Source organism: Coregonus clupeaformis, chromosome 30 (assembly GCF_020615455.1).
Source record: "Coregonus clupeaformis isolate EN_2021a chromosome 30, ASM2061545v1, whole genome shotgun sequence".
NCBI lineage: Eukaryota > Metazoa > Chordata > Actinopteri > Salmoniformes > Salmonidae > Coregonus > Coregonus clupeaformis.
Window position 1 is genome coordinate 7269629 of NC_059221.1, and position 24219 is coordinate 7293847.

At 43.6% G+C, this 24219-nt stretch overlaps 1 protein-coding gene across 1 annotated transcript in view; it reads right to left on the minus strand.

Annotated features, from left to right (window-relative positions):
- Positions 1 to 2550: 2550 nt before the first annotated feature.
- The window catches only part of LOC121546013 (zinc finger protein castor homolog 1), a 91260-nt gene continuing 69591 nt past the window's right edge, over positions 2551 to 24219 (minus strand). The window contains exons 10-20 of the mRNA XM_045209379.1: positions 19677 to 19839; positions 19163 to 19226; positions 18043 to 18161; positions 17732 to 17854; positions 15291 to 15611; positions 12854 to 13052; positions 12029 to 12200; positions 9021 to 9169; positions 6452 to 6683; positions 5259 to 5576; positions 2551 to 4321 (exon numbers count right to left, since the gene is read on the minus strand). Coding sequence (XP_045065314.1) covers positions 3084 to 4321; positions 5259 to 5576; positions 6452 to 6683; positions 9021 to 9169; positions 12029 to 12200; positions 12854 to 13052; positions 15291 to 15611; positions 17732 to 17854; positions 18043 to 18161; positions 19163 to 19226; positions 19677 to 19839 — 3098 coding nt within the window. The 3' untranslated portion in view covers positions 2551 to 3083. The remainder of the gene's footprint in view (positions 4322 to 5258; positions 5577 to 6451; positions 6684 to 9020; positions 9170 to 12028; positions 12201 to 12853; positions 13053 to 15290; positions 15612 to 17731; positions 17855 to 18042; positions 18162 to 19162; positions 19227 to 19676; positions 19840 to 24219) is intronic.

The following is a 24219-nucleotide window of genomic DNA, read 5'->3' on the forward strand; positions in this document are numbered from 1 at the left end:
GTAAACCTGATGATAGGTTAGACTAAAATGTGTTTTGTGTGATAATACTACAGTATCTGAGCATTGTCATCATGTTCTAAATAATTAATTGAGATCAGTTCTTATTAGTGTTGTCGTTAGGACAACACTAACCTCCAATAACAGAAGCAAATCAAATCAGTCCTTACTTTAAATATAACCCAGAATAACAGTTCTTTGTTACACTAAACAACTATTTGTGCATCAAAGCAAACAGAACTAAAATGACATCTTAAAGCAAATTCTTTTTTTAAAGATGCATGCCATATTTTTTCAGAAGGTACAAATTCATCAAAGTGCTCATTGCAAGGTCACATAAATATTAAATAAAACCGTTACCATAGGAGCTCAACAACAGCCATAGTGAATGGAAAACAAAATGTCCAACATTGAAACATTGCTTTCTGTCTGTACATTTCAAACAAACACACTCCCTGACACTACCTTTGTGAATCCTCATTGCATCTGAGTGACTCGTCTTTTCCTCTGGTCAGTTCATTCAGACTGTACACAGTACCAGTCAAAAGTTTGGACACACCTACTCATTCAAGGGTTTTTCTTTATTTTTTACTATTTTCTACATTGTAGAATAATAGTGAAGACATCAAATCTATAAAATAACACACATGGAATCATGTAGTAACCAAAAAAGTGTTAAACAAATCAAAATATATTTTATATTCTTCAAAGTAGCCACCCTTGCCTTGATGACAGCTCCTGCACACTCTTGGCATTCTCTCAACCAGCTTCATGAGGTAGTCACCTGGAATGCATTTCAATTAACAGGTGTGCCTGTTAATTTGTGAAATGTCTTTCCTTCTTAATGCGTTTGAGCCAATCAGCTCTGTTGTGAAAAGGTAGGGGGGTATACAGAACATAGCCCTATTTGGTAAAAGAACAAGTCCATATTATGGCAAGAACAGCTCAAATAAGCAAAGAGAAACGACAGTCCATCATTACTTTAAGTCACGAATCTCAGTCAATACGGAACATTTCAAGAACTTTGAAAGGTTCTTCAAGTGCAGTCGCAAAAACCATAAAGCGCTATGATGAAACTGGCTCTCATGAGGACCGCCACAGGAAAGAAAGAGTTACATCTGCTGCAGAGGATAAGTTCATTAGAGTTAACTGCAGATCAGATTGCAGTCCAAATAAATGCTTCACAGAGTTCAAGTAACAGACACATCTCAAAATCAACTGTTCAGAGGAGACTGCGTGAATCAGGCCTTCATGGTCGAATTGCTGCAAAGAAACCACTATTAAAGGACACCAATAAGAAGAAGAGACTTGCTTGGGCCAAGAAACACGAGCAATGTACATTAGACCTGTGGAAATCTGTTCTTTGGTCTGATGAGTCCAAATGTGAGATTTTTGGTTCCAACCGCCGTGTCTTTGTGAGACGGCGTGGTGAATGGATGATCTCCGCATGTGTGGTTCCCGCCGTGAAGGATGGCGGAGGAGGTGTGATTGTGTGGGGGTGCTTTGCTGGTGACACTGTCTGTGATTTATTTAGAATTCAAGGCACACTTAACCAGCATGGCTATCACAGCATTCTGCAACGATACGCCATCCCATCTGGTTTGCGCTTAGTGGGACTATAATTTGTTTTTCAACAGGACAATGACCCAAAACACCCCTCCAGGTTGTGTAAGGGCTATTTGACAAAGGAGAGTGATGGAGTGCTGCAACAGATGACCTGGCCTCCACAGTCACCCGAACTCAACCCAATTGAGATGGTTTGGGATGAGTTGGACCGCAGAGTGAAGGAAAAGCAGCCAACAAGTGCTCAGCATATGTGGGAACTCCTTCAAGACTGTTGGAAAAGCATTCCTCATGACGCTGGTTGAGAGAATGCCAAGAGTGTGCAAAGCCGTCATCAAGGCAAAGGGTGGCTACTTTGAAGAATCTCAAATATAAAATCTATTTTGATTTGTTTAACACTTTTTTGTTACTACATGATTCCATATGTGTTATTTCATAGTTTTTATGTCTTCACTATTAGTACAAATAAAGAAAAACCCTTGAATGAGTAGGTGTGTCCAAACTTTTGACTGGTACTGTAGTTAGTCACAATGTTTCCTCGCCAAGTTCAAAATCGATATGCTGAAGTGCCTGATTTAACTTTGCAAGTATAACACAATCATAATGCAATGATGCATATATTTAATTATATGTTTGAATATCTATCGTCGTCTATCTAAAATCCACATGCAAACTCAATAGGTTCCTCAACAGGAGGATAAAATTACAAGGGCATAAGCTTGATTTTGGTGAGAATTTAACAAAATGTCACAGGTAGCTGCATACACTGAGAGCAATGCTTGCTGAGAGATCCATGCCCAAATGCAGTTGAGACTGAGGACACAGTCACTGGCCACTTCTATTTGAAAATGCAAATTGAAAATGAAAAAATTACCTTGCAAAGGATGGAGAGAGAAGGGTCCAAGCCAGACCCCTGCACTTAATGTAGAAATATTATTATTAATAATACAGAAATAGTTATTAATAATTCGAACACATTCTGCGCTAGAATTTTCCTTCAATGTAATTTAACAGTGATGTCTTTCCCTTTCATTATTAACAAGGGTCCTGCAGTTCATTAAAATACTTCACCAATAATTTCCTTTGTATATCAAAGTTCACGCACACACTTACATACATTGTTATATAGAGAGAGATTCGTTTTTTTCATATAGTTTTTTTCCACACACAAAAAAGGTAAAAGCTAAAAGTTAAATAAATTAAAGTCAAACTTGCACACACACAAAAAGACTGATTTGTAGTAAAATGTTTACATTGCTGACCCACATGTAAAAGAGGGCCTAATTGTTTGTCTCTGTTCCTTTTTTATGCATAATTGAATTAATAATGTTGGTCATCTTGTAAACATCATAATAAATAATTTTGGGCCATCATTTATTGTTGTTTTCTTGTTGTCATCTGCAGTGTCCCTACCTATGATAAATAAGGCCACTTTAATTAGTTTGTTCATAGTATACAGGATTGTTCTTCAGTATCAGAGTATCTTTCATGGATCAGCCTCTTGCTATTCCAGTTGGGAAGTGTCAGTTTACAGAAGCGTCAAAACTCTCGCCATTGTCCTTGTCGCCGTCGAGCTCTGGCATCGAATCTTCGTATGAGTCAGTGTTCAGATCCTCCTCCGCCTCGTCCTCATCCTCTTCCTCCTCCTCCTCTTTGTTGGCCTTTTCCTCGGGTGACAGGTCATCTTCAGGGTCGCCAGATGTTCCCGTGGTGTCGTCCTGAGGAGTGGGCAGATCTAGCGGCGATGTGGGGTTGGGCCCGGCAGCCATGGTCAGGCTTGGGTTATGGTGATGCTGCATCTTTTTTCTCAGGTCCAGCGAGTCATTGAGGCCCAGGCCAGCTGCATTCTTCAGGAAGAACAAGGAGCTGCTGGTGTCGGTGCCCAGGTTGAGGGAGCTGTCCAGGCTGACCAAGGAGGCTGGGTAGGGGTGGTTGTTGTCAGATGTCTGCCTGGCTGGGGGGTAGAACATGGATGGGGCATGGTTGTTGTTGTGGTGGGAGAGTCCTGGGAGGCCACCGAGAGAGGCTGGAGGAATGCCCATGGAGGCGTGAGGCACTGCGGCCACTCCTACCCCCATGTGTTGCGCCCCCTCCTGGAGGGGTGACACCGACGGAGGCTCACTGCGCTCCTGCTTCTCGTGCTTGTGCTTGTGGGAATCCATCTGGGACATACCCACTACCGTGTGCTTGCACTCGGGGTAGGTGCAGTGGAAGTGTGAGCACTTGAGCTTGTATTTGCAGTCAGCCACCTCGCAGTCAATGCTGGAGCTGAACTGGCAGAAGCCGGCGGCACTGATCACATCCTGCTTGCCATGGTGCTTGCGGTGGGCTGTCACCTTTGTGCTGTCTGTGCAGCGGAAGCCGCAGCGCAGACAGTGGAAGTGGGTGCTGTTGCCCGAGAACTGGCAATCTGGGAAAGTACAGCTGAGCGAGGACTTGAAACGCTTGAAGTCGTCCAGGACTATGTTGTCTACGCGGTCGTGGTGCTGCGCATGCTTGTACATGTGCGTGCGGCCGCAGAACTTGTAGCCGCAGTTCTCACAGGTGCAGTGGTAGTGGGTCACCTTCAGGGAGAACTGGCAGCCGGAGTCCTTGCAGTCCTCATACAGGTCGTAGCGGCGGAAGCCCTCTAGCATTATGCCCTCATCCAGCATTTTGCGTGACGAAGCCGTCTTGCGTCGCTTGCCAAAGGGGGACATGTCCTCCATGATCCAGAAGCGTTTCTTAGCACTGGTGGCCATAGGGATGGAGATGGTGTTGCCTACAGAGAGAGGAAAGAACATTAAGACTCTGCAACTGTTCAACTTTTAGTGGTACAGCACACTCAACAAGCTGCACCAAAGGGGGACCTTCCCTTGCAGAGTCTCCGACTTAGTGGTATAACTATTTTTTAAATCTTTACAAATTATCCAATAAAGAGAAAGGGGGATAAATGATTGACTTTGCTTCTAATAGGTACATTACATTTTTACTGGGTGTCTACAGCCTCGAACAGTGGCAGAGCTATGGGTCTTGGCGGCCCCTCTTATGACTTTGGTTTACGAGTAGGTGCCTAAATTGCTGAGCCACCTGGGGTCACTGCTAATGATGTAATACCTGTTCTGCTCGACAGGAAGCAGGGGCCTCCATAAAACCAGGGGCATGATAAAAATAGGAGGCGGCTGATACGCTAAACTAGTCCGTGGCTTTGGACTACAGGTGCAGAATTTACGGTTCTGTTTCCACAGCCTTGTAAATACCGAAGGGGGACACTGTGCATAATCTGTGCGTTATGGCGACATAAGGTCGAGTTTCAAGAGAATAAGGGGGTGACTAAAATGGAAAGTAAATATAAACAATCAAAAACGTGTCAGATATGGACCTTGAAGCCAGTTACACTGCTTTTTATTAATTCTGCCTCTCTAATCAGGTACTGATTTAGACCTGGGACACCAGTTGGGTTCAAATAATTATCAGGTAGAACAGAAAACCAGTAGTACAACGCCGCCCTCGGTTCAAATACAAGTGTATTTGATTATTTGTTATTTAAATAATTATATAAAAAAAAAAATTGCATGGTGGATTTCCCCATTGACTTTCAAGCTTCAACAACAATTTTGAGAAGTAATATTGGATCAAACAGGTACACACTGAAGTACACTACATCTACACCAATTGACACTGACAGCAGCAATGTTGGTTTACTTTGGGAGAAGTACCTGCAGCATCCTGCACTATAGGGACGTCATTTTTAACCGGAGATGGAGTGGCAATGATGGGGCTGAAAACTGGTGTGTTGGTTGGCATGACAACACTCCGAGTGGCTCCAAGAGAGGCGCTGAACAGCGAGTATGACAGACAGGATGGAGAGAGGAGGTATGGGAGCGAGGGAATAGGAGGCCGGAGGAGGGCAGGAGGAAAAGATGGAGCCTGAGACTGAAGTCCAAGCTGAGGAGGAGGTGGTAGAGGAAGTGCGTTTTGGGGAGCGCTAGTGTCAGTGGGGGTAGAGGGAGCAGTTGTGACCGGGCAGCCTGGTCCTGAAGAGACAGGATGACCAGGAAGTTGAGAAGGACGGGAAGGGAAACAGACAGATGGGTAGACCCACACACACAGACCCATTCACACACAGAGAGATGGAAGGTAAAAAGGGACAAGATAAGAGAATGATGCAAAATGAAGCCGAATCAAGACATAAAACAAACACCAGCCAAAGCAACAATGATGAGAATGGTGGATAACATTTGACACAAAATAATGGAAATGTGAAACTCATTCAATGAAGGCAAGCTCAGATTTTAAAAAGCAGAGAATTTGTGTATGTATAGAGAAGTTTGAGCAGAATACTGTATGCCTCAGCCATTTCTTTGCTAGTGCAAAGTGCTTGTGTACATTGACAGAATTTACGCTGATGTTTCTGCAGGGATAGCTTTCAGGTAAAATGGAAATGTAGTCCACTATATCAAACTTACATTGCCATAATAAGAATAAGAGAACATTTACTTTATGGATTTTGATTGGTTGGTTTCTCACTCTTCCCATTGTTTAAAACAGTATTTGTAAAAATGTAGTTCACTAATAAATCAGAAAATTATGATTTTGATGAGATATGGACATTAACTTACATATTATGTCCTGTGTGGCCTAATGTACTCTAAATTACATTGGATGTACAATACAAAAACACTGCTTCATTCTAACTTCATAACCAAGTTTTACTTGCTTCATTAATAGGACTTGATAGACAATTTACTTTTCACTGAAATTAAACAATTTCGCAGTCATTTAACTAAACAGCAATGTCCATAAATCCATTATTTTTCTTGTTACCTACTACGGCCACAATGTCAATGCTCATTCCTTAACCAACCTTGCTACCCTAGACTCTATATCCCGCCCCCGCTCCTCAACTCACCTAATGAGGAGCTCTCATTGCCCACGGATGTGCTGTTGCAGATGCGGTCCTGATTGGAGGATTCAGAGGAGAAGCCCAGGGGGCTGCCCTCGCCCATGTAGTCCATGTAGTCATCTGTCTCGTCCCTCATGCTGGAGAAGCCAGGAGTCACACCCGGATGGATGCCCATGGGGCCTGAGCCCATGCCTGACAAGTGCTTCATGTCATCGGCCCTCTGGCTATGGGACACGACCTATAGAGGGCCAGACACGGGGGACACACAGCTACAGTTGAAGTGGGAAGTTTACATACACTGAGGTTGGAGTCATTAAAACTCTTTTTTCAACCACTCCGCACATTTCTTGTTAACAAACTATAGTTTCGGCAAGTCGGTTAGGACATCTACTTTGTGCATGACACAAATACTTTTTCCAACAATTGTTTACAGACAGATTATTTCACTTATAATTCACTGTATCACAATTCCAGTGGGTCAGAAGTTTACATAGACTATGTTGACTGTGCCTTTAAACAGCTTGGAAAATTCCAGAAAATGATGTCATGGCTTTAGAAGCTTCTGATAGGCTAATTGACATAATTTGAGTCCATAGGAGGTGTACCAGTGGATGTACTTCAAGGCCTACCTTCAAACTCTGTGCCTCTTTGCTTGACATCATGGGAAAATCAAAAGAAATCAGCCAAGACCTCAGAAAAAAAATTGTAGACTTCCACAAGTCTGGTTCATCCTTGGGAGCAATTTCCAAACGCCTGAAGGTACCATGTTCATCTGTACAAACAATAGTACGCAAGTATAAACACCATGGGACCACGCAGCCATCATACCGCTCAGGAAGGAGATGCGTTCTGTCTCCTAGAGATCAACTTACTTTGGTGCGAAAAGTGAAAATCAATCCCAGAACAACAGCAAAGGACCTTGTGAAGATGCTGGAGGAAACATGTACAAAAGTATCTACAGTAAAACGAGTCCTATATCGGCATAACCTGAAAGGACGCTCAGCAAGGAAGAAGCCACTGCTCCAAAACCACCATAAAAATGCCAGACTACGGTTTGCAACTGCACATGGGGACAAAGATCGTACTTTTTGGAGAAATGTCCTCTGGTCTGATGAAACAAAAATACAACTGTTTGGCCATAATGACCATCGTTATCTTTGAAGGAAAAAGGGGGTCCCTTGCAAGCTGAAGAACACCATCCCAACCGTGAAGCACGGGGGTAGCAGCATCATGCTGTGGGGGTGCTTTGCTGCAGGAGGGACTGGTGCACTTCACAAAATTGATGGCATCATGATGAAGGAAAATGATTTGGATATATTGAAGCAACATCTCAAGACATCAGTCAGGAAGTTAAAGCTTGGTCGCAAATGGGTCTTCCAAATGGACAATGACCCCAAGCATACTTCCAAAGTTGTGGCAAAATGGCTTGAGGACAACAAAGTCAAGGTATTGGACAAAGCCCTGATCTCAATCCTATAGAAAATGTGTGGGCAGAACTGAAAAAGCATGTGCGAGCAAGGAGGCCTACAAACCTGACTCAGTTACACTAGCTCTGTCAGGAGGAATGGGCCAAAATTCACCCAACTTATTGTGGGAAGCTTGTGGAAGGCTACCTGAAACATTTGACCTAAGTTAAGCAATTTAAAGGCAATGCTAGGTAAACTTCTGACCCACTGGGAATGTGATGAAAGAAATACAAGCTGAAATAAAACATTCTCTCTACTATTATTCTGACATTTCCCATTCTTAAAATAAAGTGGTGATCCTAACTGACCTAAAACAGGGAATTTTTACTAGGATTAAATGTCAGGAGTAGGGAAAAACTGAGTTTAAATGTAAACTTCCGACTTCAACTCTATGTCAGGAATACGTATTGTTGGGAATGTTCATTACACAGGATTCACTGTTTTTAGACACTATATTCATAGAAAATATATATAATTTGGGATTTCCCATTAATGTACGATTTTCTCCTCTCACAGGGCACCAACTATGTCAGGCCTATGTATTACATTACATCTTAAATTACTGATACAACAATGACATTGCTGGCAGTAGTTTGCATATTGCAAGTATGTAAAAACACACAGTTCCTTAGACAAACTTTCAGTGAAAAATATGTACCTTCTTGATACTGTTTTGAAAATGACATATACATGTAATATTAGTGACAACCTCTTATTGATGTTCTGTAACAAAGTTTAACATTAATAAAAAATCCAGAATAATCAAAAGACATAAAAGTGCCATTTCTCATCAACTGTCGCGACGTGCTTTGACAGGAATTATTACGGAGTGTCACCAAAGGCATTCATTACTCCTTATCCATGTATCTGACTCAGGGAGCAGGAAGCACAATGGAAAATTATAAAACCCCAAATCTTTATTACTCGGGCTGCCACTGTCACATTTTTCAGTGAAAGGGTGTGCGAGGCACGCACACACACACACACACACACACACACACACACACACACACACACACACACACACACACACACACACACACACACACACACACACACACATACACATACACACACACACACACAAACCAGGTGTGTTCGATCGTTACCTGAGATGGAACCCTGTCAAAGTTCTTTCCCAGCATCCTCCTCATGTGTTTGCGGGTGTGCGAAGTCATCTGGTGCTTGAGCAGGAAGGAGAACTGGCAGCCCTCACGGATGCAGTGGAAGTGACTGTTCACCTGGTTGTACTTGCAGCCTGCAAAGAGACAATGACACGGTTTCACTCACAACATCACTCACAACGTTTTCACAGAGTGTAACTCAATACTAGTTGAATTTGGTATAGCCTGGAGCATTACAGAGATTTGCCCTTATGGAGACGTCCTCTAACAAAAGTGTATGACCCGCTCTGAAAACCTGTTTTTTTAGAAGCTCTACCCTGGTTCAGTTTCAACGAATGCACATGTAGGAGGCATATTAGATTAGATAACTCCAGTGTCACACTGAGCCAGTCTAAACTGCCGTGGACTAAATCCTATCCTTTATTCAATTAGGAATTTACATAAATACATTATCATATGCAGTGTGGGCCAATAATGCACACACCCCTGAAAACCAAAGTAAATATACAATTATTCTCATATTAAATTAATTTTAAATATATTTATATTTTTTGCAATGGCACTAGTGTTTTGTTGTTGTCGGTTTCTTCCTCTTTTATTATTTTCCTCACTTTTGGAAGCCATTTTCTAATTGCTTTATGATTTCAAATTAAATGTTTGTTCCTTTTTTGTGTGTTGTGTGTGTTAATCAAATATCATTATATAAAACCAGGCAGAAATATTTGAAAGAGTAACATGCTGGGCAGGTGTTGGCATGTCAGTAACCATGGCACCCGGTGCAAGACACAATGCCGCATGTCATCAATAGCGTTTGTACACACCGCACAAACTTTAAACACACAAGGTTGAGTCAATAACTGTAATCGCTGCGACATCAAGGGCCTTTATGAGACGCCATCCAGGAAACATCATCGGCCGTGGTCAGTTTAATGTTGCTGCCATGGATACCACTAAACCCATACATTCTTTATGACTTGAGTGCTTTTAGTAATCCCTTTCCTTTTTCTAACTCGAACAATACATGGGGCTGATCCGGATAGGGGACAAAAATGTTTATTTTTTGAAACACCTTTTTAAACAGCCAGAACTAAGAGATTACTTATTAAATAATTTGTGGATGATGCTGGGGAGCATCTGGGAAAAGTACAGCTCCACAAACAGGCTTGCCAGACAAGCAAGATAATTAACAAACAAGTATATAATTGCTCATTTCTGACAGGAGAAAAAGATTAAAACAACCTTAGTGTTTGTACATTATGAATATATACACATACTGTACATTCAAGTGTATTATGAAATCCACATATTTATGTGTTATGAGAGTGTAAGTGTTCAAAGAAAGCAAAAATATATATACACTACCGTTCAAAAGTTTGGGGTCACTTAGAAATGTCCTTGTTTTCGAAAGAAAAGCCATTTTTTTGTCCATTAAAATAACATCAAATTGATCAGAAATACAGTGTAGTCATGGTTAATGTTGTAAATGGCTATTGTTGCTGGAAACGGCTGATTTTTTATGGAATATCTACATAGGCGTACAGAGGCCCATTATCAGCAACCATCAGTCCTGTGTTCCAATGGCACATTGTGTTTGCTCATCCAAGTTTATCATTTTAATGGCTAATTGATCATTAGAAAACTATTTTGCAATTATGTTAGCACAGCTAAAACTGGCCTTCTTGAGACTAGTTGAGTATCTGGAGCATCAGCAATTGTGGGTTCTATCACAGGCTCAAAATGGCCAGAAACAAATAACTTTCTTCTGAAACACGTCAGTCTATTCTTGTTCTGAGAAATGAAGGCTATTCAACTGTGTACTACTCCCTTCACAGAACAGCGCAAACTGGCTCTAACCAGAATAGAAAGAGGAGTGGGAGCCCCCGGTGCACAACTGAGCAAGAGGACAAATACATTAGTGTCTAGTTTGAGAAACAGGCACCTCACAGATCCTCAACTGGCAGCTTCATTAAATAGTACCCGCAAAACACCAGTCTCAACGTCAACAGTGAAGAGGCGACTCCGGGATGCTGACCTTCTAGGCAGAGTTGCAAAGAAAAAGCCATATCTCAGACTGGCCAATAATAAGAAAATATTAAGATGGTTAGAGCCAGTTTGCACTGTTCTGTGAAGGGAGTAGTACACAGCGTTGTACGAGATCTTCAGTTTCTTGGCAATTTCTCGCATGGAATAGCCTTCATTTCTCAGAACAAGAATAGACTGACGAATTTCAGAAGAAAGTAATTTATTTCTGGCCATTTTGAGCCTGTAATCGAACCCACAATTGCTGATGCTCCAGATACTTAACTAGGCTCAAGAAGGCCAGTTTATTGCAGTTTTCAGCTGTGCTAACATAATTGCAAAATGGTTTTCTGATGATCAATTAGCCTTTTAAAATGATAAACTTGGATTAGCAAACACAACGTGCCATTGGAACACAGGACTGATGGCTGCTGATAATGGGCCTCTGTACGCCTATGTAGATATTCTATTAAAAATCAGCCGTTTCTAGCTACAATAGCCATTTACAACATTAACAATGTCTACACTGAATTTCTGATCAATTGTATGTTATTTTAATGGTCAAAACAAGGACATTTCTAAGTGACCCCAAACTTTTGAACGGTAGTGTATATACTACGGTGCCAACAATGTAATCACTAGGACAATAAGGTGACATAGTGTCTATGCAAAATTGCACTGTGGACAGAGCCATTGCACAAAAGGTACAGTATGAGCCAGACTTGTTTTATGCCATGTTAATTGCTCTGCGATAGAGTGACAATGTGTTTGCCAGGATTGAGAGCAGCTCTCTCTGTGACAGTTAAGGCACATAGAGAGAATATGCGCTCGCAATGTGGAAACACCATTACATCTCTTGATTTCACACACTTAACCGTTGCATCCCTCGCTAGCCTAGCAGTCAGAAAGAAAGAGAGCGAGAAAGAGTGAGTGAGAGAAAGAGAAACAGAGACTGGTTTAAATTGAATGCTTACCTAGCCTGCCACACTCCTCTCTCATGGTGAAGTAGTTGAAGCCGTTGGCTGCGCGTCTCTCTGCCTTTTCGTGCTTCTTGACATGCCAGGCCAGTTTGGTGGTGATGTTAGTGACAAAGTAGCAGCCGGGTCGCAGACAGTGGTAATGGCCCCTCACTCTGAACTCACAGTGCTGTGGGAAGGAAGGCAAAGAGACAGAGGGGGGGCATCCCAACGTAAGACATGGAAAGAGGCTGTTTTCAACACACTGTCTCCACATCACCATCTGTTTCTGGCCTGTGTGTCCCATAGGGACTAGGCTAAACAGGATTCTCTCAGGTCAGGAGGTGGACAGAGGGAGGGAGGGAAGGGGGAGCAGGGGGGAGATCTTAAGTGAGAGGATGATTTTAGACACATTATTAAATAATTCATTAATTAAACGTTTTTTTTTTCTTCCTGTATTGGCTCACAAGAGGAAAGCAGGAGCTTCCATTAAGGGGTTTCATTTGAGAAACATTTGCCTGATTTTGCCCTAGACAAGCCATGTTTATTGTGCGACTGACAATGATTTATTGGGTAATATCAGCTAAATTGGCCTTTTCTAAGGGGAGAATTTGGCAGATTCATTGACATATAAACAGACGTTACGGGGTGAGTTGGCTGTCGTCTCCGAGCAGACAGAAGTTAGATGAGGAGCGATTGGAAAAGACTCAAATTAAATCACTCAAATACAGGTCTAATATACTTCATGGTTAGAAAACTTGATTATATGACAGTTGTTTGCTGGGGAGGGGGGAGGGGGGTTCCTTGGAGACTGGTGCTTGGAGAGAGCAGGTGGTGACATACCTGGTTGGGACAGAGACACTGGAGGGAGTAGTAGGAGAACTGGTCTCGAACGTTGACCAGGTGGTTGTTAGGGTTGATGTGGTCCAAGCAGTGGGATTCGGCTTTCCCCGAGGTCTTGCAGACGTACTTGCAGTTCCCAAAGAGACAGTGGAAGTGGAACTTGTTGGAGTAATTACAGTCAGTGGCCAGGCAAGGGTCACTGTATGAACAAAAAACATTAAGAAAGCGGGGTATGTTCAATAACTTTTCTTAAACAGAATAGGACAGGGATTTTGTACTGTGGTCATAGAGGGATGAAACACTTCTGGTTTTCATTCTCTAGGTCTAACCAGGGACCTGTGATGCCAAGTTAGTACACTCTCTGACCAATCAATTATATTATTATTAGTTATACCAGATTAATGGATTAACTACCAGGTAGACTGGCTTAACAGCCATACTTTGGCACTCGAGGGCTGGAAGTTAATAGCCCTGGAATACAGGATCTCCAATGTCAGAGAATATCAAAATCCATGTATCTATAAGATTTAATATGAAGTATGTTGCCATGACAGGTCATAACAACCAACATTGATAAAACCTACGTTTTCATTTGATCATTTAATTTTTTGTGTAGCCTAATGAAAATAAAATGTTTCATTGCAGTGTCATGACTCTCCTTGGGTGAGGATCAAATGCCTCACATCAGCTTGGCAAATGGCCGACAACAAGCAGACCTTCTTACCCACAGGGGGGCTATGCCGGTCTTGACACCTTAATACTACCATAAATTAGAGAGGAGGAGAATCTATCTCTGGCATTCTAGTATGGTGAAAGGAATGCCTTTGTTTCAGAGACTTTTTGTCGTCCAAAAAACTTCTACATCCAACAATGAACATTGGGACAATATATTTCAACATCCAAACGTTGAGAATGATGAGAAATGGAATATGGAAAATGTATGTATATTTTTGTGATGTCATTAAAAATGGTATAAAGGCGTTATAACAAAAACATTGTGACTTGAAGAGCTTTTACACTGAGTATATGAGGTTTACATCCTTTACATTGTGTAGAAAATATCAAGGCGGAAGACAATGTTTTCGTGAAGATAGGAATGAGATTTTAGCTTTCTAACAAATCATAGCGATGATAATACTTTTGCCTCGTAACTAGCCACGCCCGAGGGAGCTCAGAGAGCGTGTCAGTATGACGGAAACACCCCTCTTTACCAGAGTGCATAAAATATTGAGATAAGAATGATCAGATCAGACTAGAAGGACCTAAAGCTGCAGCTTTTGTCCATATTGGTCCCGACCCTGACAATAAACACGATGTGAAGATGACACAGTTGCCTCCACTAACAATCAATGTTACGGCTGAGTAGCTGTTCAAAGTACTGTATCTAAGAAGGTGAATTTAAGTGGGACCATCCTGTTACTCTCTTCAAGCCATCGTCTACTACACTGCTCTCATCACCCCACAGGGGATCATCGACACAGCTGTTTAGCCGTCCTCAGAAGACCACTTCCAGAACGAGTGAAAGTAAACAGACAACTAAGAAGAAGGACATTGTGACCTCTTGTGGACAATCTGAGCTTAACATCTAAAAGGCCATCTGAAAGAGAAGGCCAAATCGACCCCTTCCCACGAAGGCCTGGGTCCAACAGAGATACATGACGAAGGCCTGGGTCCAACAGAGATACATGACGAAGACCAACACGTAAATACATGCATTGCTTTTCTTCCCAAACGGGCGGCAGTTTGGGGCAAAGTATTTGGATTACTGTGAGCATAGGTCCATGTGTATCCAAGTGTTTTCTCTCTCTCTCTCTCTCTCTCTCTCTCTCTCTCTCTCTCTCTCTCTCTCTCTCTCTCTCTCTCTCTCTCTCTCTCTCTCTTTAACTCACCATCTTTTGTAGCAAGTGTCATATTGTGTTAGTCCGCTAGGGACCTGTTTTCATTGTATTACGTTTCTAATCCCTACCTATACCGGGTACGTGTTTGTACCTTGTGTTATCATTTTTAATTAGTTAGTAAATAAATAATTCAATCAATTTGTGTGATACGGAATGATCAGTAAGACCCGGGTTCGTGCAGACTTAAAGAGCCTATGACTTTCAGAATGTGACTGATATGAGGTAAATTTGTAATAAATTACTGTTCAATGATAAGAGATATCTAGATATCTTTAGTTAATTCGGGAAGCGGTAACTCGTTAAACAACTTTTCCCGTGGTGCCCCATATTCCTAATGAGTTAATTGTTACATGATTAATTTAATCTAGTAACAATTAAACATAGTAGGTAATTATTCGATAAATAATAGTCATCACAATAATGAAAGTCACGTCATGACAGCAGTGATCAATGATTTTGCCTGAGCGTGTTCAATGTTCTAAAGGCGCTCAAATCAAAGTGCTCCATGCAAGTTTATTACGAGCCAAATGGTCCCTTACTTATCCTGGAACTGCAGGAAGCCCGGTTTGACCTGTGGCTTGGCGTTTTCCAGAGAGATGATGGCCAGCGGCGAGTTGGTAGGCAGGTTAGGCATAGAGGCGTTGAGTTGGGGGATGCTGCCCGCAAGTTGCTTCCATACCAGCAGGGAGTGCGAGGAACCATAGCCACCGCCTGACGACGACATGTTGGCCATGTCCATGGTGGGGTTATTGGCCTTGGAGACGGGGGCGGCGGGCTGAACGGACGCTCCGTCTCCGCAGTCCTTGGCCTTGTTGAAGTGGGGCTCCGATTTCACTTTCAGCGTGGCTCGTAGGTGGAAGCTGGACAGACGGACATGGTGGGGACACGCTTAGTCAGATCTTTCATTCAGTCATTCAGTCATACCCCAACTCAATGCCCAATCTGGCCCTCATACCATCATGGCCCCTAATCATCCCCAGCTTCCAATTGGCTCATTCATCCACCCTTCTTTCCCCTGTAACTATTCCCCAGTTCGTTGCTGTAAATGAGAATGTGGTCTCAGTCAACTTACCTGGTAAAACAAGGGTTAAATAAATACAAAAGTAATCAACTCGAATTATCGGCTTATCATTTGTATAAAGCTTCTTTATGTACAAAATTGCTTTTACACAATGGACTTCAATGAACAACAAAGACTATAATGATCAACATGATCAAATACGTTTGCCTCATATACAGTACCAGTCAAAGGTTTGGACACACCTACTCATTCCAGGGTTTTTCTTTATTTTTACTATTTTCTATATTGTAGAATAATAGTGAATACATCAACACTATGAAATAACACATATGGAATCATGTAGTAACCAAAAAGGTGTTAAACAAATCAAAATATATTTTAGATTTTAGATTCTTCAAACTAGCCACCCTTTGCTTTGATGACAGCTGTGCACACTCTTGGCATTCTCTCAACCAGCTTCATGAGGTAGTCACCTGGAATCCATTTCAATTAACAGGTGTGCCTTGTTAAAAGTTAATTTGTGGAATTTCTTTCCTTCTTAATGCATTTGAGCCAATCAGTTGTGTTGTGACAAGGTAGGGGTGGTACACAGAAGATACCCCTATTTGGTAAAAGACCAAGTCCATATTATGGCTAGAACAGCTCAAAAAAGCAAAGAAAAACGACAGTCCATCATTACTTTAAGACATGAAGGTCAATCAATCCGGAAAACTTCAAGAACTTTGAACATTTCTTCAAGTGCAGTCGCAAAAATCATCAAGCGCTATGATGAAACTGGCTCTCATGAGGAACGCCACAGGAATAGAAGACCCAGAGTTACCTCTGCTGCAGAGTATACATTCATTAGAGTTAACTGCACCTTTGATTGCAGCCCAAATAAATGCTTCACAGAGTTCAAGTAACAGACACATCTCAACATCAATTGTTCAGAGAAGACTGCGTGAATCAGGCCTTCATGGTCGAATTGCTGCAAAGAAACCACTACTAAAGGACAACAATAAGAAAAAGAGAATTGCTTGGGCCAAGATACACAATCAATGGACATTAGACCGGTGGAAATCTGTCCTTTGGTCTGATGAGTCCAAATTTGAGATTTTTGGTTCCAACCATCGTGTCTTTGTGAGACGGAGAGTAGGTGAACGGATGATCTCCGCATGTGTGGTTCCCACCGTGAAGCATGGAGGAGGAGGTGTGATGGTGCTTTGCTGCTGACACTGTCAGTGATTTATTTAGAATTCAAGGCACAGTTAACCAGCATAGCTACCACAGCATTCTGCAGCGATACGCAATCCCATCTGGTTTGTGCTTAGTAGGACTAGCATTTGTTTTTCAACAGAACAATGACCCAAAACACACCTCCAGGCTGTGTAACTGCTATTTGACCAAGAAGGAGAGTGATGGAGTGCGGCATCAGATGACCTGGCCTCCACAATCACCCTACCTCAACCCAATTGAGATGGTTTGGGAAGAGTTGGACTGCAGAGTGAAGGAAAAGCAGCCAACAAGTGCTCAGCATATGTGGGAATTCCTTCAAGACTGTTGGAAAAGCATTCGTCATGAAGCTGGTTGAGAGAATGCCAAGAGTGTGCAAAGCTGTCATCAAGGCAAAGGGTGGCTACTTTGAAGAATCTCAAATCTCAAATATATTTTTTGGTTACTACATGATTCCATATGTGTTATTTCATAGTTTTGATGTCTTCGCTAATATTCTACAATGTAGAAAATAGTAAAAATAAAGAAAAACCCTTGAATGAGGAGGTGTGTCCATACATTTGACTGGTACTGTATGTTATATGTTTGTTTTATTGTACCAACATGTCTTGATCATTGATAAGCATGAGACCTAGGGCTGATTCTGATTCTAAATCTGCACAGTCAGAAGACACACGGCTATGGACCAATGTATTACATGAACTATGCTTGGGGAATAGTCTTCTGATGTAGTGCCACCAAACTCACTTGGCATGTTTGATGGCTCCGTCCACCGTGCTGAAGAGTGCCCCACATTCCTCCACTACACAGTGGAAGTGGACCTTCTGCAGGAAGTCACACTGGGCCTCGCAGAAGTTGGCCGTGTCGAACCTTGACCCAGGAGCAAAACAGAGCAGATACAATGAGCATAATTTTTTAAATTTAATTTTAACATATCTGAAGCATCATACTACATGTGAGGTTCACCTCCACTTAACAGAGCTAAGGGCCAAATTCTGGGCTAAAATTCTGGTTTTTAGTCCATTAAGTAAATCTAAGTTCTTGAGCTCTTCAAGTACCTGCGCAGATATGTCCTCCAGAGCTCAATGGGTTTGACTGGCATTGGCCTCGTCATGATGCGGCTCAGGTACTTCGTTGCCTCCAAGGTGTCGGCCCCTTGGCCGCTCTCCAACTCCGTCTTTATATAAAGCATAAAGCACCACCAGCTGCAGGGTTAGCCGAGTGCGGGCCTACACACACATACACGCGGATGTACATAGGTACACACATACGCACATGCACACGGGCACACACACACACACACACATTTTGGGAGAGCGAAAGCTCAGCCGAGTTTACAAACAGCCAGCTTCTGCTTGAGCACAGGCCAAGTGCGCATGCCAAGCATCCTCTGTGAGCGATTGTGCTTTATGTGATGTGGTGGTGGCTCAGAACGGGACCCCAAAAGGCCTACATGAAGGGGAGAGCTGTAGGACATCTGATCATCAAGCGCCTCTCCCATTAGGCCTCAACGGCCACTTTGTGGAAACCACTCATGATGTGTTTGAGTGTGTTTGTGATACAAAAATACAAAAATACAAGCAGAGGGGCAAGAAAAACCCCTTAGCCAGTAGTAATGAGTTTGTTTGCCAGTAGAGAAAAATGGAGCCGGAAAACTCTTTAAACCATCAAGGTAGTGGAAACCACTGTGCATTTGTATTAGTCAGAAAAGATGAAAGATTAAAACAATGTCCATTTTAATCTTTACAAAAACACACATTTAAATATCCCTCAGCAAACATGTACTCCTTCAAAAACAAGTGGGTGACGGTTTCAATTTTCCCCCCCCATGACTTTTAAATCAAATAATTTGCAAACTACATAATTAAATATAAAGTGAGAGGAAGCTAGTGAAGAAAAAGGAGAAGGGAGGACAACAAAAAAATAGATATCGAGTTCAAAACAGCTCATCAAAAAACAAACATCTATCTATATCTGGAGTGGCACCCAGCTCCTGGTTCATTATACTAACTTGTGAGAGGTACGGTTGAATTACACCGTATGAAAAACGGCTGGTAAATGTCAATTATACAAACTCATCTTATTTGCAGTGAAATATAAAAAAACAAACAGAGGCCCTCTGTGCATCCCGCTAATTTGTCTTGCGGGGATGAAAAGCATTTCATTGATGTATCTTACCTTATTCATAAGTGAGGATAAAAGAGATGTATTTCCCGGTACAGGGTGTCCGTTTGATTCATTACTGGAACAAGGAAAATGAACAATGTTTAGTCAAGATTTGCATGAGAACAGTAAATATTATTATTTATCACAGGAGGGTGTGTATGTATAATGAAGACTAAAAATGTTGCTTCTTAAAAAATGTGGCCGTGAAGATTGGTGTAGAAGGTTGTCAATTTCCATGGCATGAGATCAGTGAGATGGAAAAACGTGTTGGAGGCAATACATTTAGATGCAAATCGAGATAACATAATAGTTTCTGAGGAATAAATACATGCATTTCCAGACATTCTTTTTTAAATATTCACAATTCAGCCAAAACTGCTTTCAGAAATACAAGTCAGTGAAGAAATCGCATCCCCCTTCGCAACTCTGCCGTCCCACTTTGATAATAATTTTACTAGGTGCTCTCACACTGACTGAGACAACATTGCTTTATTTAGGTGTAAACCTGCTTTATTAAGGTGTAAACCTTAGGAGTGTGTCCCTTTGACTCTGCCTGTGGTCTTTTTTGCTCAGGTCCAGGCTGTGCTGTTGGATGGAGTCCTGGGAGGCCCCGGAGGTATGGTTAACTGGCTCCTGCTTCACTTGAACCAGATTGAACCGACTCGCCAAAGAGCCAGCCAGCCCATTCCCTGAGGAGAAGCCAGAGAGAGAGAGAAAGATAACAATATTATTGTTGGTCAGCATTATTACCCTGTGACGAGATCCAATCTGACTCCTGTCCGGGCCGAAAAGAAAACTGAGTGATAATTATTGCGAAATGATGTCAGGCCATCAAGGCCTTTAAATGGTGATTGAGAGGCGGGAGATATGAGGGAAAAATCCTCCTTTTTCAGCAGCACTTGTCACAACTCATTAGCTGGGCTGTCTCCTAACTGGTCATTAAGTTGGAAGCTAATTCTGAGAGAAAGTGGCAGTCTCAGATTGGACACCCCTCCCCTCCCCTCCCCTCCTTTCCCTCTCCTTCCCTGGTCATTGTTGGCATGAAAACGGCAGGCAGCCAATGCCAACTGAGCATGCCCAAGAGGAACAGGGCTATGTCGGTCAGATTGGGGCTGACAGCCAATCAGATCAGTTCAAATAGCGTGACCTCCTGATTGGATTTCCCCCCGAATCCGTATACAACAGATGATGCTGTAAGTGAGGACAGCAACAGGATGATAAATAAATAAAGACGAGAGGGGCGGGGGAAAAGACTGCTGACAGAAAGGTAAGCTTTTTCCCCCCGATCCCCAAGTTATTTAAATATTAATTTATCATCAGGTTATGTAGAGAAAGCCGGGCTTTGGGTAGACAGTAAGTGGAATAAAAAAGAAAAAGAAAAGAAAAGATTCCGAAATAAATCCCTGGTATGGGATGTTAGGCCTGTGTGTTGAGTGAGTGGTATTGTGGGGGGCCTTGTTGTTTAGGAAACAGGGTAGTGACTTGTAGTGACATATTGTGGCAGGCAAGGTTGTGAGCAGCCAACTATGTGCCTGTGGCCCTCAGCTCTAAGAGGCCCTTTGCTATGGTGAAGAGCAAGAAAACAGGTATGTGAGGGGGAAGTTGGAACCAGTGTCCCTGGTTAGATGACCCAGAGACATATCAAAGGCAATGCGAGTGAAAAAGTCAGTCTTGGGCCTTGTCAACTCATAGCAAATGTTAGCTGGCGTCGGGTAAGTTTGGCGTTATACATAGCTTGGGCTTTGTCGAGTAAGGCTTAATCATGTATTTAGATTGTAGTTAGGTATTGTAGATAGGCCCGCAGCACGAAGCTAGCTAGCTAGCCGTTTTTTTCAAACAAAGTCAACACAGTAGCCATTGCTAGCTAGCCAACACGACCAGCTAACTGTACTGCAGTAGCTAAATACAATATATTTGTGCTAGCTAGCCAACGTTTAATTTTTGCTGCGTTATGAAAGGAACTAGACACGGACACGAATTATCTGTTTAGTGTGTTAACACACTATTGGTAGTTTGTTGTAACCAAGTATTGGTGCTAAACTGTGTGTTATTGGATGCTAGCATGCTAGTTAGCTATGGTGTCATAGTTAGCTAGCTGAATAAAGTGGGTTGAGTCTATTCCTTGAAACATTGAACCGCTGTGGTTCACAACAATTCTGATTTCTAAAGGTGGAAGTTGGGAGAGTTTTTGTTCGGGTGGTTCAGTGAAACAATTATAGTTTCTGAGGTGGAAGTTTTGGTGAGGGAGGCCCTACTCTCTCCTCTCCCAGATGTTTAGTTCATTTCATTCCGATCTCCTCTGCATTATTGTAGCCATTTGCTACAGCCTGTCAACTATGCCTCTGCCTATCCCTGTTCTCGCCTCTCTGCACAGGCTACACAAACGCCTCACACCGCGTGGCTGCTGCCTCTCTAACCTGGTGGTCCCTGCACGCACCCCACACCTGGAGTTCCAGGTCTCAGGCAGCCTCTGGAACTGCCGTTCTGCTGCCAACAAAGCTGACTTCATCCCAGCCTATGCTAACCTCCAGTCCCTCGACTTCCTGGCGCTGACGGAAACATGGATTACCACTGAAAACACTGCTACTCCTACTGCTCTCTCCTCGTCTGACCATGTGTTCTCGCATACCACGAGAGCATCTGGTCAGAGGGGTGGTGGCACAGGAATCCTCATCTCTCCCAAGTTGTCATTCTCAATTTTTCCCCTAACCCATCTGTCTATCTCCTCATTTGAATTCCATGCTGTCACAGTCACTAGCCCATTTAAGCTTAATATCCTTGTCATCTATCGCCCTCCAGGTTCCCTTGGAGAGTTCATCAATGAGCTTGACGCCTTGATAAGTTCCTTTCCTGAGGATGGCTCACCCCTCACAGTTTTGGGGGATTTCAACCTCCCTACGTCCACATTTGACTCATTTCTCTCTGCCTCCTTCTTTCCACTCCTCTCCTCTTTTGACCTCACCCTCTCACCGTCCCCCCTACTCACAAGGCAGGCAATACGCTTGACCTCATCTTTACTAGATGCTGCTCTTCTACTAATCTCACTGCAACTCCCCTCCATGTCTCCGACCACTACTTTGTTTCCTTTTCTCTCTCGCTCTCCTCCAACACTACTCACTCTGCCCCTACACAGATGGTAATGCGCCGCCGCAACCTTCGCTCTCTCTCTCCCACTACTCTCTCCTCTTCCATCCTATCATCTCTTCCCTCTGCTCAATCCTTCTCCCTCCAATCTCCTGATTCTGCCTCCTCAACCCTCCTCTCCTCCCTTTCTGCATCCTTTGACTCTCTGTGTCCCCTATCCTCCCGGCCGGCTCAGTCCTCCCCTCCAGCTCCGTGGCTTGATGACTCATTGCGAGCTCACAGAACAGAGCTCCGGGCAGCGGAGCGGAAATGGAAGAAAACTAAACTCCCTGCCGACCTGGCATCTTTTCCTCCCTCCTCTCTACATTTTCTTCATCTGTTTCTACTGCTAAGGCCACTTTCTACCACTCTAAATTCCAAGCATCTGCCTCTAACCCTAGGAAGCTCTTTGCCACATTTTCCTCCCTGCTGAATCCTCCCCCCCTCCTCTCTCTCTGTGGATGACTTCGTCAACCACTTTGAAAAGAAGGTTGACGACATCCGATCCTCGTTTGTTAAGTCTAATGACACTGCTGGTCCTACTCACACTGCCCTACCCTATGCTTTGACTTCTTTCTCCCTCTCTCTCCAGATAAAATCCTGCGACTTGTGACTGCAGGCCGCCCAACAACCTGCCCGCTTGACCCCATCCCCTCCCCTCTTCTCCAGACCATCTCCGGTGACCTTCTCCCCTACCTCACCTCGCTGATCAACTCATCCTTGACCGCTGGCCATGTCCCTTCCGTCTTCAAGAGAGCGAGAGTTGCACCCCTTCTCAAAAAAACCAACACTCGATCCCACTGATGTCAACAACTACAGACCAGTATCCCTTCTTTCTTTTCTTTCCAAAACTATTGAGCGTGCCGTCTTTAGCCAACTCTCTTGCTATCTCTCTCAGAATGACCTTCTTGATCCAAACCAGTCAGGTTTCAGGACTGGTCATTCAACTGAGACTGCTCTTCTCTGTGTCACGGAGGCTCTCCGCACTGCTAAAGCTAACTCCCTCTCCTCTGCTCTTGTCCTTCTAGACCTGTCTGCTGCCTTTGATACTGTGAACCATCAGATCCTCCTCTCCACCCTCTCCGAGCTGGGCATCTCCGGCGCGGCTCACTCCTGGATTGCGTCCTACCTGACCGGTCGCTCCTACCAAGTGGCGTGGCGAGAAGCTGTCTCCGCACCACGTGCTCTCACCACTGGTGTCCCCCAGGGCTCAGTTCTAGGCCCTCTCCTATTCTCCCTATACACCAAGTCACTTGGCTCTGTCATATCCTCACATGGCCTCTCCTATCATTGCTACGCTGACGATACACAACTAATCTTCTCCTTTCCCCCTTCTGATAACCAGGTGGCGAATCGCATCTCTGCATGTCTGGCAGACATATCAGTATGGATGACGGATCACCACCTCAAGCTGAACCCTGGCAAGACGGAGCTGCTCTTCCTCCCGGGGAAGGACTGCCCGTTCCATGATCTCGCCATCACGGTTGACAACTCCGTTGTGTCCTCCTCCCAGAGTGCGAAGAGCCTTGGCGTGAGCCTTGGTACAACATTCGGAGAGTACGACCCTGCCTTACACAGGAAGCGGCACAGGTCCTAATCCAGGCACTTGTCATCTCCCGTCTGGATTACTGCAACTCGCTGTTGGCTGGCCTCCCTGCCTGTGCCATTAAACCCCTACAACTCATCCAGAATGCCGCAGCCCGTCTGGTGTTCAACCTTCCCAAGTTCTCTCACGTCACCCCCCTCCTCCGCACACTCCACTGGCTTCCAGTTGAAGCTCGCATCCGTTACAAGACCATGGTGCTTGCCTATGGAGCAGTGAGGGGAACGGCACCTCCGTACCCTCGGGCTCTGATCAGTCCCTACACCCAAACGAGGGCATTGCGTTCATCCACCTCTGGCCTGCTGGCTCCCTTCCTCTGCGGAAGCATAGTTCCCGCTCAGCC